The following is a 12,443-nucleotide window of genomic DNA, read 5'->3' on the forward strand; positions in this document are numbered from 1 at the left end:
AAGTAAAAATCTCTGCAAGTACCTCTGCGATTTCTTCCTTAGCCTCCCACAATGTCCGAGGATGGACCTACTCAGGCCCAGGGGACTTATCCACCTTAATGTGCTTTAAGGCTGAAAACACCTCTCTGGTAATATGTATGCAGTCCAAAACATCTCCACTTGTTTCCCTTATTTCCTTAGCATCCATGATTCTCACCTCTGTAAACACTGAGGAGAAATGTTCATTAAAAATCACCTTCCTCTCCTGTGGCTCCACACATAGACGGCCATGCTGATCTTTAAGGGGGACCTATTCTCTCCCTAGCGGCTCTCTTAATATAGCTATAGAACCTCTTGGGATTAGCTTTAACCTTATCTGCCAGATCCATCTCATAGCATCTTTTTGCTCTTCTGATTTCCTTCTTAAGTGTGCCCCTTCACTTTTTATATTCATTGAGGGATTCACTTGAGCCTGTTAGCTTAAACCCAATGTATGCCGCCTTCTATTTCCTGCACAGAGCCTCAATATCCCTTGTCAGCTGGGGATCCCTAACCCTCCAGCTTTTCCCTTCACCCGAACAGGGATAGTCCTTGGACTCTTGATATCACACTTTTAAAGGCCTCCCATTTGCTAGTCATTTCTCTTCCTTGAAACGGACTCACCCAATCGACCTCTGCTAGATCTTGCCTAACAGCCCCAAAATTGGCCCTGCTCCAGTTTAGCATCTTAACCTGTGGACCTGTCCTATCTTTTTCCATAACCATGTTAAAACTAAGACAGTTATGGTCTCTGGATCCAAAGTGTTCTCCGACTGACACTTCAGTCACTTGCCTGACCTTGTTTCCCAAGAGGTGATCCAGTGTTGCATCCTCCCGAGTAGGGCCTTCTACATATTGATTTAGGAAACTTCCTTGGGCACATTTGACAAATTACGCCCTGTCTGGGCCTTTTACACTTTGGGTGGCCCAGTAAATAGAGGGGAAATTAAAATCTCCAACCAATACTACTGTTATTCCTACAGGTATCTGTAATCTCTCTACACATCTGCTCCTCTAGTACCTACTGGCTATTTGGGGGTCTATAATACAGTCCCAACAAAGTGACCGTCCCCTTCTTGTTTCTAAGTTCTAACCATATGACCTATTTTAATGACTCCTTAAGAATATCCTCACTAAGTACTGTTGTTATGTCCTCCCTATCCAAAGGGCAACTCCCCCTCCTTGCTTACCTGTACTTCTGTCACGCCTGTAGCTTCTGTATCCAGAAACATTGGGCTGCCAGTCCTGCTCTTCTCTCAGCCCTGTTTCTGTTATGGCTATCCCAGAACAAGAGCCAGTCCATGCTCTCAGCTCATCTGCCTTACCAGTCAGGCCTCATGTGTTGAAATAAATGCACTTTAAACCAGAAGCCTTTTCCTTCCCTTTACTGTGCCCCTGGCTGTCCTGAATAGTAAACTTGCTTTTGATGGCTAAATGCATTTTCCCCAACTTCTCGATGGCCCCTCTCTTATTCAGAGTCCCAGTCCCCTACCAAACTAGTTTAAACCCTCCCAGGTAACATTAGCAACTCTCCCCACAAGGGTACTGGACCCCTTCCAGTTCAAGTGCAACCTGTCCCTCTTGTACAGGTCACCTCTACCCCAGAAGAGATCCCAATGCTCCAAGAACTGAAAACCCTGTCCCCTACGCCAGCTCCTCAGCTGCGCATTCATCTGGCCTATCTTTCTAATTCTACCCTCACTGGCGCATGGCACTGGGAATAATCTGGAGATAGTCATGCTTGAGATCCTGCTTTTTTAACTTCTTACCTAACTCCTGATACTCATTTCGCAGGACCCCATCCCTTTGTCTACTTATGCTATTTACACCGATGTGCACAATGACCTCTGGCTGTTCACCCTTCCCCTTCAGAATGTTATGCAACTGCTCAGAGACATCCTTGACCTTGGCACCTGGGAGACAACGCACCATCCCAGTGTCTCTTCTGTAGCCACAGAATCTCCTGTCTGTCCCCCTCACAACTGAGTCTCCAATCAGTCTCTCTCTGTCTGACTGCACCCTCTCCCTCTGAGCCTCAGGGCCGGTCACAGTGCCACTGACCTGACTGTGTTGCTGCTAGCATCTGAAAGGGAACCCCCCAACAATATCCAAAGCAGTATACCTGTTACCGAGGGGAGTGGTCACAGGGGAACCCTGCACTATCTGCTTTCCCCCCACTTATCTCTTCTGGTGGTCACCCAGTTACCTGCAGCCTGCACCTCAGGAGGGACCACTTCGCTATAGCTCTTATCAATGATATTCTCTGCACTCCGAACGATCCTGAGTGCATCCAGCTCCAGCTTCCGTTCCCTAACACGGTCTGTCAGGAGAAGCAGCTGGGTGCACTTCTCACAGGTGTAGCCACCGGGGAGACTGGAAGTCTCCCTGATCTCCCACACTCTGCAAGGGGAGCATGGCACTGCCCGAACTGCTATCCCCACTGCCTTCAGTCTAGGCAGAAAGAAAGTAAAGCTGAAGAGCCTTTACCTGTTCCCCCATTCAGCCTCCTCACACAGTAACCTCTTGAGCAAACGCCTCAGAACTTCCACTCTAACACTGGCCCACTCTTTTAATGGCTGCTCCCTTGTACACCTTTACCTTCCCAGTCTTTGTCCTCACAGAGCCCTTTTTTTGTTTGGAGGAGGAGGGAGTGTGGGAAACACCAATGTAGTGTTTTGGGTTTAACTAGTCCTTGACACCAGGTTCTCTCTGACCTGCTGGCCAGTCCTGATGACTGTGGCAATGTCTCCCAGAATTCCACTCTCAGCTGCTCTCTGAGTTTATTAACATACTCAGTCTCTCAGCTCACGTCCTGCTTCCTCACTATTCCTATTTATAGTAGCATGGAAGATAGAAGCGTGCATAGGCCATTCAGCCCCTCAAGCTTGCTGCACCATTCAATATGATCACGGCTCATCATCAAGCTCAATACCCTAATTCCTTTAGCTGCAAGAGCTATATCTACCTCCTTCTTGAAAACATGAAATATTTTGGCTTCATCCCCTTTCTGTGGCAGTGACTCCTACAGACTTACCACTCTCTAGATGGGAAGACATTTCTCCTCATCTCAGTCCTAAAATCTTTTATAACCCCTGATTCTGTGCTCACTCCACGATCAGGAACATCCTTCCTGCATCTACCCTGTCTAGTCCTGTTAAAATGTTATAGTTTTCTATGAGATCCCCTCCCCTCATTCTTCTAAACTCCAGTGAATACAATTCTAATTGACTCTTGATCTCTCCTCGTTCTTCAGTCCTGCCATACCAGGAATCAGTCTAATAAACCTTTGATGCACTCCCTCTATAGCAAGGAGCTTCTTCCTCAGATAAGGAGACCAAAACTTCACACAATACTCCGTGTGTGGCCTTACTAAGGCCCTGTGTAATCGCAGCAAGACATCCTTGTTCCTGTACTTGAATCCTCTTGCTATGAAGGCCAACGTACAGTTTGCTTTCCTTAATGCCTGCTGCACCTGCACACTTACATTCTACATGAGGACACCCAGGTCTCATCAAACATTCCCCTTTCTCAATTTACAGCCCTTCAAATAATAACCTGCCTTCCCAGTTTCTCTACCATAGTGGATAACTGTGAGGCAACATGCAATTTAATAAAAGTTGATAAAATCATGAGGGACATAGATAGGGTTAATGGTAGTTGTCTTTTCCCTAGGATGGAGGATTTAAAGACTAGGGGGACACATTTTTTAAGGTGAGGAGAGGATTTTAAAAACGACATGAGGGGCAGATTTTTTACACAGAAGGTGGTTCACGTGTGGAATGAACTTCCAGAGGAAGTGGTGGATGTGGGTACAGTTACAATGTTAAAAAGACATTTGAATAAGTACATGAATAGGAAAGGTTTGGAGGGATATGGGCCAGGAGCAGGCAGGTGGGACTGGTTTAGTTTGGGATTATGGTCAGCATGGACTGGTTGGACCAAAGGGTCTGTTTCCGTGCTGAATGACTCTATGGCTGTATGTATTTACTTCCTGCTCGAAGCGAAATGTGACCCTTGACTATATTTTGCTGCTAAGTTCTATTTTAATTAGTCAGAAATGTTTAAATGTCAGAATTCAGGATCTGTAGGTCAGCTCACCTGCTCATTGAGTTTAAAAACCTGAAAAGAGGTGTTTGAGTCATCTGTTTGTGTTGCAGCTGCATTCTACAAATGTTAACAAGCTCTCGAAGTCTCCTTTCTCCTGATGTGTGAAAGAGCAGGGGCTGGGGGTGCAGCTTCCATAGAAGCTTGTGGTTTCTGTCTTGGGGAAAGGTTGGAATTCACAGCAGCTTTTGTGAAAAGAATAATCTTCTCCACAATGGTGCAGGAAGACAGCCGCTGGCATTTTTACCCAGAGTCGGGCAGATTATCCTCAATGGAATAGAATGGTGTGTAAAACCTTCCCCCCCAAAGTTATACATCATTCATAACATTTGTGAAAGTGTTCGTAAAATTTCAATTTTGATGTAAAGTACATTTGCAACAAATACATGAGGTGCCTCACCAATAAAGGTTAGAATGGAATCTTGGAATCGTTATAAGAGAGGTCATTCAGCCCGTCATGTCCATGATAGCTCGCTGCAAGAGCAATTTATCTGGTGTCCCCCTTCCCCCCAAATTGCTCTGCAAATATTTCCTTCTTCAGTCATCATTCAGTTCCCGTTTGGTGCCTGATGTGGGAGCTGGTGGATCCCTTTGTGGATCACAGTGACCACATCTGGAGCAAGTGCTGGTCCCTTGAGGAACTCCAGCTCAGAGTTGATGAGCTGGAGTCTGAGCTTCAAACAGGTGCAGCACATCAGGGACGGGGAGAATTATCTGGAAGCTGTGTTTCAGGGGGCAGTCACACCCCTGTGATTAACCACCTCGAATTCGCTCAGTGGTCAGGGATGGAGAGTGTGACTACGAGTGAGGCAGGCAGAGGAATTCTGAATAGAGCCTCAGCCTTTGACCTTCTCCTGTGTGGATGAGGAACAGGAGGCAGGGAAACCTGGTTGTAGAAGGGGATTCTGTAGTCAGGAGTAAAGATAACATCCTTTGTAAGCAGGAATGAGAGTCCCACATGGTGTGTGGCCTGCCAAGGGAAGGGACATCTCAAACCAGCATGAAAGGAATTAGAGTGGGAGGGGCAGGATCCAATTTTTGTGGTCCATGGTCTCTAGATGGGCTGCTCTTCAGAGGGTTGGTGTGATCTCGATGGGCCGAATGGCCTGCTTCCCTGCTGTAGGGATTCTATCATTCTATGTTGTAGGACCAACATGAGTAGGACAGAGGTCCTGTTTGGGGAATATCAGGAATTAGGAACAAAATTTAATAAAAGGACCTCAAGGGTTATAAACTCTGGATTACTTCCCGAACCATGTGCAAATTGCACAGAAATAAGGAAATTGGGGAAGTAAATATGTGGCTAAAGGAATGGTCTGGGATTTTGTGGGGATTACGCATTACTGCTGGGACAGGATGAAACAGTACCATTAGGATGGGCTCCATCTGAACCGATCTGGGACCAGGATCCTAGCGGAAAGTTTAAAGAGGGTGATCACAAGGGCATTAGACTAGTTAAAGGGAGAGAGGGCTCAGCAAAGGTTATTGAAGTTTCTACAACAAGTATTAGGACGGAGAGTATGGAAAGGGTCAGGAATCTAACTTCAGGCACAGCAGGTAAGGGGACAACTATGAAAAGTGGGCAGTTAATGCAGGACTTAGGGTGTTGTACTTAAACGCACCCAGTATATGGAACAAGGTCAATGAGATTGTGGCACAACTGCTGGGTAAGGTATTGTGGGTATCGCAGAGATGTGGCTGCAAGGGGATCAGGGCTGGGAACTGAATACTTAAGGATACATATCCTATCGATGGACAGGCAGATGGGCAGAAGGGGTAGGATTGCCTTGTTAGGAAGAAATGAAATTAAACGGATAGCAAGATGTGATATAGGGTTAGAAGGAGGAGAGTTTGTGTGGGTAAAGTTGATTGATTGATTAATTGATTGATTTATTGTCACGTGTACCCATATACAGTGAAAAGCTTTGTTTATGAGTGGTACAGGCAGATCACAGCAAGCAAAGGATGTACAGATCAAAAAGACTTAGAGGCATACAGGTTACATTGCAGGTTACGTTATTTAAGGCTAGAGTCCATTCATCAATCTGGTAATGGCCGAGAAGAAGCTGTTCCTGAACCTGTTTGTGTGTGCACTCAGGTTTCAGTATCTATGTCTAAAGGAAGAGGTTGTAGAAGATCATGTGATGGGTCTTTGATGATGTTGGCCGCTTTCCCATGGCAGCGAGCCGTGTAAAGAGAGTCCATGGATGGAAGGTTGGCTTCCATGATGTTCTGGGCTGTGCATATCACCTTCTGTAGTTTCTTACAGTCCTGGGCAGAGCAGTTACCATCCCAGGCCATTATGCACCCGAACAGTGCTTTCAGTGGTGCATCTGTAGAAGTTGGTGAGGGACCTTATGGACATGCCAAATTTCCTGAGCTGCCTGAGGAAGCAGAGGTGTTGTTGTGCCACCTTGACTGCTGCGTTTACGTGGGAAGTCTGGGACAGGTTGTCAATTATCATCAATCCGAGGAACTTGATGCTCTTCACCTTCTCAACCTCAGTTCCGTTGATGTAGAGGGGGGCGTCTTCTCCTCCTTTTGTTCTGAAGTCGATGATCAGTTCTTTAGTTTTGCTGACATTAAGAGACAGATTGTTTTCGTTGCACTACATTACCAAGCCCGCTATCTCCCTTCTGTAGTTTGACTTGTCATTGCTCCACTACGGTGGTGTCATCAGCAGACTTGTAGATGGCGTTCGTTTGGAATTTGGCAACACAGTCGTATGTGTACAGGGATTACAGTTAGGGGCCTGATGACGCTCCTTGGGGGGGTGGGGGGGGTCCAGTGTTGTGTTTTTGTGGAGGAAGTGCAATTACCTATCTTCACGGATTGCAACCTGTGGGTCAGAGGGCGGAGCTGAGACCTAGGTGTCAGATTTTTGAGATCAGTCTGGAGGCAATAATGGTGTTGAAGATGAAGCTGCAGTCAACGAGCAGAAGTCTGACATAGGTGTCTTTGTTGTCTACGTGTTCTAGGGATGAGTGCAGGGCTAGGGATATGGCATCCTCTGTGGACCTGGTATGTCGGCAGACAAATTGTAGGGAATCGAGGCAGGCTGGGAGTCTGGAGTCAATATGGCCATGACCAGCCTCTCGAAGCACTTCGTGATTATTGAAGTCAGAGCTATTGGGGTATAGTCATTAAGGCACACTGCATGTGTTTTCAAAAAAATAAATTAGGAGATAGGAAAGGCATGTAGGAAAGAAATTATTGACTTCAATATGCAAGTGGCCTGGGAAAATCATGTTGGTGGCGGATGCAAAGCCAAGGAATTTGTGGAGTGTCGACGCGATGGATTTTTGGAGCAGCTTGTGGTGGAGCCCACTAGGGAACAGGCAATTCTGGATTTGGTAATGTGTAATGAGACAGACTGGAGTAGGGAACTTAAGGTGAAGGAACTCCTTGGGAGAAGTGACCATAATATGATAAAACTCACCCTGCAGTTTGTGAGGAAGAATTTGGAATCAGATGTAATGGTATTCCGACTGAGTCACCAGTTCCTTTCCATCACACCACTGACCAGGAATCTCACCAGCTGGTCACTGAGGTATGGCGGAAGGATTTACAGATTGTGACCCGAGCTGTGTGACTCCATTACAAACACAGTTTCCTTGGCATCAATCCAAGGGGCAGGGAGGCTGGACCTCCAAGTTACTCCCCCAGGCTGAGTTCTGCTCCTAGATCATCAGGCCTCAAGGTCTTGAGTGTGACGCTTACAACAGATCAATATTGGACACTGCTCAGTGCAGAAACACAGAGGGGTTTTACACATTCCTGTGCAACGTGATGACCATTTCCCCACGTCGCCCTTCCCAGTAATTACTCTTTTCAGTCAGTTATGTTCGAAATTTTCAAAATTTACCCACAAAATGCCTTTCAAACTTGGTGTTACAAAATCTAATTGGGTTTCTGTCTATAGGTTAAATGTCATTTCTTCATATTCTTTGCATTGAAATCGGAAATACCCGCCAAACCCTGAACAGGTCAAATTCGAAAATATTGTTACCACATTAGGCAGCTGCGCTGTCATCCCTAGATCCTTATTAATCTAGGGATCCTGGTTCAAATCCTGCCTCGACAGATGATGACATTTGAATTCAATCAAAATCTGGAAATATGGGTCTAATGATGACTGTCAAAGCATTGTTTACCAGGATGTTGCCTGGAATGGAGGGAAGGTCTTACGAGGAAAGGTTGAGAGAGCTAGGGCTTTTCTCTTTAGAACAACGAAGGATGAGAGGTGACTTGATAGAGGTGTACAAAATGATCAGAGGTATAGATAGAGTGGACAGCCAGAGACTTTTTCCTAGGGTGGAGGTAGCTATTACAAGGGGGCATAGTTTTAAAGTGAGTGGAGGAAAAAATAGGGGAGGCGTTAGAGGTAGGTTCTTTACTCAGAGAGTGGTAGGGGCGTGGAATGCATTGCCGGAGAGGGTAGTGGAGTCGGCCGTATAAGGGGCATTTAAGCGGCTATTAGATAGGCATATGGATGATAGTATAAGGTAGGGGTGGAGGTTAGATAGACCTTAGGTTTAGGGTAAAAGTTCGGCACAACATCGTGGGCCGAAGGGCCTGTACTGTGCTGTACTGTTCTATGTTCTATGACTCCAGACACACTTTTAACTGCCCTCTGGCCAATTAGGGATGGATCATAAATGCTAGCCTGGGCAGCAATGCCCTAACCCTGTGAACGAATAAAAAAAATACAAACCTTTAATAGTCTTTATTCTGTCCTGAAGAAGTAGTATATTGGGATCGCAATGTTCTCTCTTTCTCAAAGCTGCCAGATCTGTTGAGTATCTCCCGTACTTCCTGTTTTTATTTCTGAGTCTTTGAATCGATTTGGTAATTGTTGTTTACTTTGGCGATGAGTGTCAGATCAGCCATGATCCTACTGAATGTTGGAACAGGTTTGAGGGGCTGAATGGCCTACTCCTGCTCCTGATCCTTATGGTTGTACTAAAACCTGGGGGAACCGGGGGGCTGGTGAATGTGTTTGTGGAATTCTCTGTAGGTTCCATCATGTGTGTCTCACTGTGAAAACATCCATCTGAGACCTCCACTAGCCAATTGCATCTTCTTATCTGGATTTACTTCAATTGTCATTGGATGGACTTTGTAGGGAGTTGGTTGCAAATCTCAAGCTGGCACTGAGGCAGGTGGGACAGATTTCTGATTGAAAAGGGAGTCAAACAGAATGGGGGAGAAGGACAGCCATGTGTGTAAGACATGGTGGCTTAGTGTTTTTTTCTTTATTCATTCACGGGATGAGGGTGTCGCTGGCCAGGCAGCATTTATTGCCCATCCCTAATTGCCCAGAGGGCAGTTAAGAGTCATTGCTGTGGGTCTGGAGTCACGTGTAGGCCAGACCAAGTAAGGATGGAAGTTTCCTTCCCTAAAGGGATATTAGTGAGCCAGATGGGTTTTTCCCAACAATCGATAATGGATTCATAGTCATCATTAGATTCCACCATCTGCTGCGGTAGGATTTGAACCCAGATCCCCAGAGCATTACCTGAGTCTCTGGATTAGTATTTTAGCAATAATACCACTAGGCCATTGGGCTGATCTGGAGCTGCTGATGGGAGAAGGTGTAAAGTTCTGAACTTGTCCAGCACCTCAGAACATTGTCTGGGTCTCTGGATTAACAGTCCAACGATAATACCACTAGGCCATCGCCTCCCCTTAGTGGTTCGCACTGCTGCCTCACAGTGCCAGGGACCCGGGTTCAATTCCACCCTCGGGCAACTGTCTGTGTGGAGTTTGCACATTCACCCCGTGTCTGCGTGTGTTTCCTCTGGGTGCTCCGGTTTCCTCCCACAGTCTAAAGATTTAGGTGCAGTTTAGGTGGATTAGCCATGGGAAACACAGGGTTACAAGGATAGGGTAGAGTGGTGGGTCTGGGTCAGGTGTTCTTCAGAGGGTCAGTGTGCACATGATGGGCCAAATGGCCTGCTTCCACATTGCAGGGCTCCTATGATTCTGTATCAACCCTAATCAGCTGTGATTCCATTGACTGGTGGAGCGGGTTCGAGGGGCCGAATGGTCCTGTTTCCTATGACCTTGAGAGATCAAAATGAATTCAGGTCTTGCAGTGAACAGCGTAGATGTAGTTAAACACATGAGGGAGAAAGGGATGGAAGGATGGTGCTGAGAGGGTTGTGATACTTGGCTCATGGATCACCTGGCATAGAGTGAAGGAGGTAGACCATTGCAAACTGGAAGATCTCAACCCCGCACATTGTATCATCCCGAGAGGGTCAGAAGGATGAGTTCCTTTCATGTACATCTTACAACAACCAGAGATGAGACTGAAGTCCCAATACTTCGATAAGTTGTGTACAGATGGCTCTGTTGGAATACCCATTGCTGCTTTTGTACATTATCCTCGTAAACATCCCACAGTCTCGTATCATCACATTTGTGCTGAAAGTTTTTATGTTTATTCTTTCTACCGAGAGAATTACCATCTCCCTTTTTATGCAAACAATCTCCTCTGCAAGCCAACAGAATGGAAACAGCATCTTGAATTTATCAGATTGTTTTATGACCTATTAAAAATGTGCCAAGCTTTGCAGGAACATACTGTTCTGAGAATCATATCTCATTGTATTTTATTCATGTTATTGCTGCACTATGTCATGTGTGATATGAGCAAATCATGTTAATATTTTATTGATGGGATTGAACTCATAATGGGATGTCTCTGGGGACTAAGGACAAGATTTCTTTGAAATAATTTCATATTATCACGGTTCACATTATCAGAGTTTATCTCCAGTGGTTTTACGGATAGTGTTAACAGTCCCAGGTCATTGTATTGTGCAATGTTCATGTTCAGGTCTTTGGCTAGCTTTATCTGCGAAATGGAAGGACAATCTCCTTGATGTATGTGGTTAGAGATTGTAAATAATACAGTTCACACATTTTTCTCTTGTATTAACAACAAAGATTGTGTTCCCTTTAAATATTTTGCAGACCAGACGCAGATGAATAACACAGGACCGACCTACCCTCTGATCTCGCAGATGCCCCAACCTCATTCCTACCCCACTCTGGGCCAAGGCTCGCATTCCTTCGAGCAGCAAGTCCCAGGCAAAGAGTTGAATAAGTATGCCTCATTAAAACTCGTGGGTAAGTACAAGGAGAACAGGGGAAAATACCCAGTGAATGTTCGCCTCATGTGTAACCTTGCATTTTATACGCGCCAGCATCAAGCTGTCCCTGATGAGTTTTCCATCATTGGAGTTGAATCTTGCTAGTGGCTGGGATCGAGTGAGATGTCAGTGTTTCTTACCTAAATGAAGAGAAACTTCAAAATGCTTTCGTAGTGAGAGATCTGGGTGCCCTCATGTATGAGTTACATTATTATGCAGGTACAAGCAGGTACAAAGGAGGGAAATGGAACCTTAGCATTTATTGCTAAAGGAATGGAATATAAAAGTAGGAAAAGTGTTGTTACAATTGTATAAAGCATTGGTGAGACTTGCATCTGGACATTTGTACATTTCTGGTCTGTTATACGAGGAAGCTTGTAACTACATTGGAGGCAGTTCAGAAAAGACTTAATTCCAGAGATGTGGGGCAATATAGAACGAGAGATTATAGTTTTAGGGTAAGGGGGAGCAGATTTAAAACAGAGATGAGGAGAAGTTACTTCTGTCAAATGGTAGTGAATCTGTGGAATTAATTCCCCCAGAGTATAGTGGATTCTGGGACATTGAGTAAATTTAAGGAGGAAACAGACAGTTTTTAATTAGTAACGGGTTGAAGGGTTATGGGGAATGGGGCAGGGAAGTGGAGTTGAAGATGAGACGAGGTCAGCCATGATCATATTAAATAGTGGAGCAGCCTTGAGGGGCCCACTTCTGCTCCTAGTTCTTATGTTGGTCATGGGTTCACAGATGGCTTTCGATCCCTACACTGACCCTACCAGCTACCTCTCCCACAGCGAGGATGTCGGCCGAACCCCACCCCCCCGATAGAGATGGTGCTGAATATTGACTGAAACGCTGGCCTGTCTGTCCATCCGTCCTGCTGTTCATTCCCAGCATCTGCTGGTGTTGATCGGAAGATCCTGACACCATTCCCTCGTGATGGATCCTCGTGTCGGCCAGGGTTGAGTTTACAAAACAATTTGCTGGCAGCTCTGTTAAAATCCGCGCTGTCATCCCCTCCCTCCTCTAGATCACCTCAGGATTCCGTTATCCCCATATCCTTCAATACCCCTGAGTGATCTTGTGACACTCACCACGAGCTCCTGATCAGGAGCACAGGGTGGATTACTGGGTGGAACGCTGTGCCTCCCATGTGGGCTG

At 45.8% G+C, this 12,443-nt stretch overlaps 1 protein-coding gene across 1 annotated transcript in view; it reads left to right on the top strand.

The window, feature by feature from the left end:
• shisa9a (shisa family member 9a) overlaps positions 1-12,443 on the top strand; it is a 272,143-nt gene that overhangs the window by 205,516 nt on the left and 54,184 nt on the right. The window contains exon 3 of the mRNA XM_048609636.1: positions 11,104-11,259. Within this exon, the coding sequence (XP_048465593.1) occupies positions 11,104-11,259 (156 nt within the window). The remainder of the gene's footprint in view (positions 1-11,103; positions 11,260-12,443) is intronic.

The sequence above is a fragment of the Rhincodon typus genome, chromosome 21 (assembly GCF_021869965.1).
Source record: "Rhincodon typus isolate 14 chromosome 21, sRhiTyp1.1, whole genome shotgun sequence".
NCBI lineage: Eukaryota > Metazoa > Chordata > Chondrichthyes > Orectolobiformes > Rhincodontidae > Rhincodon > Rhincodon typus.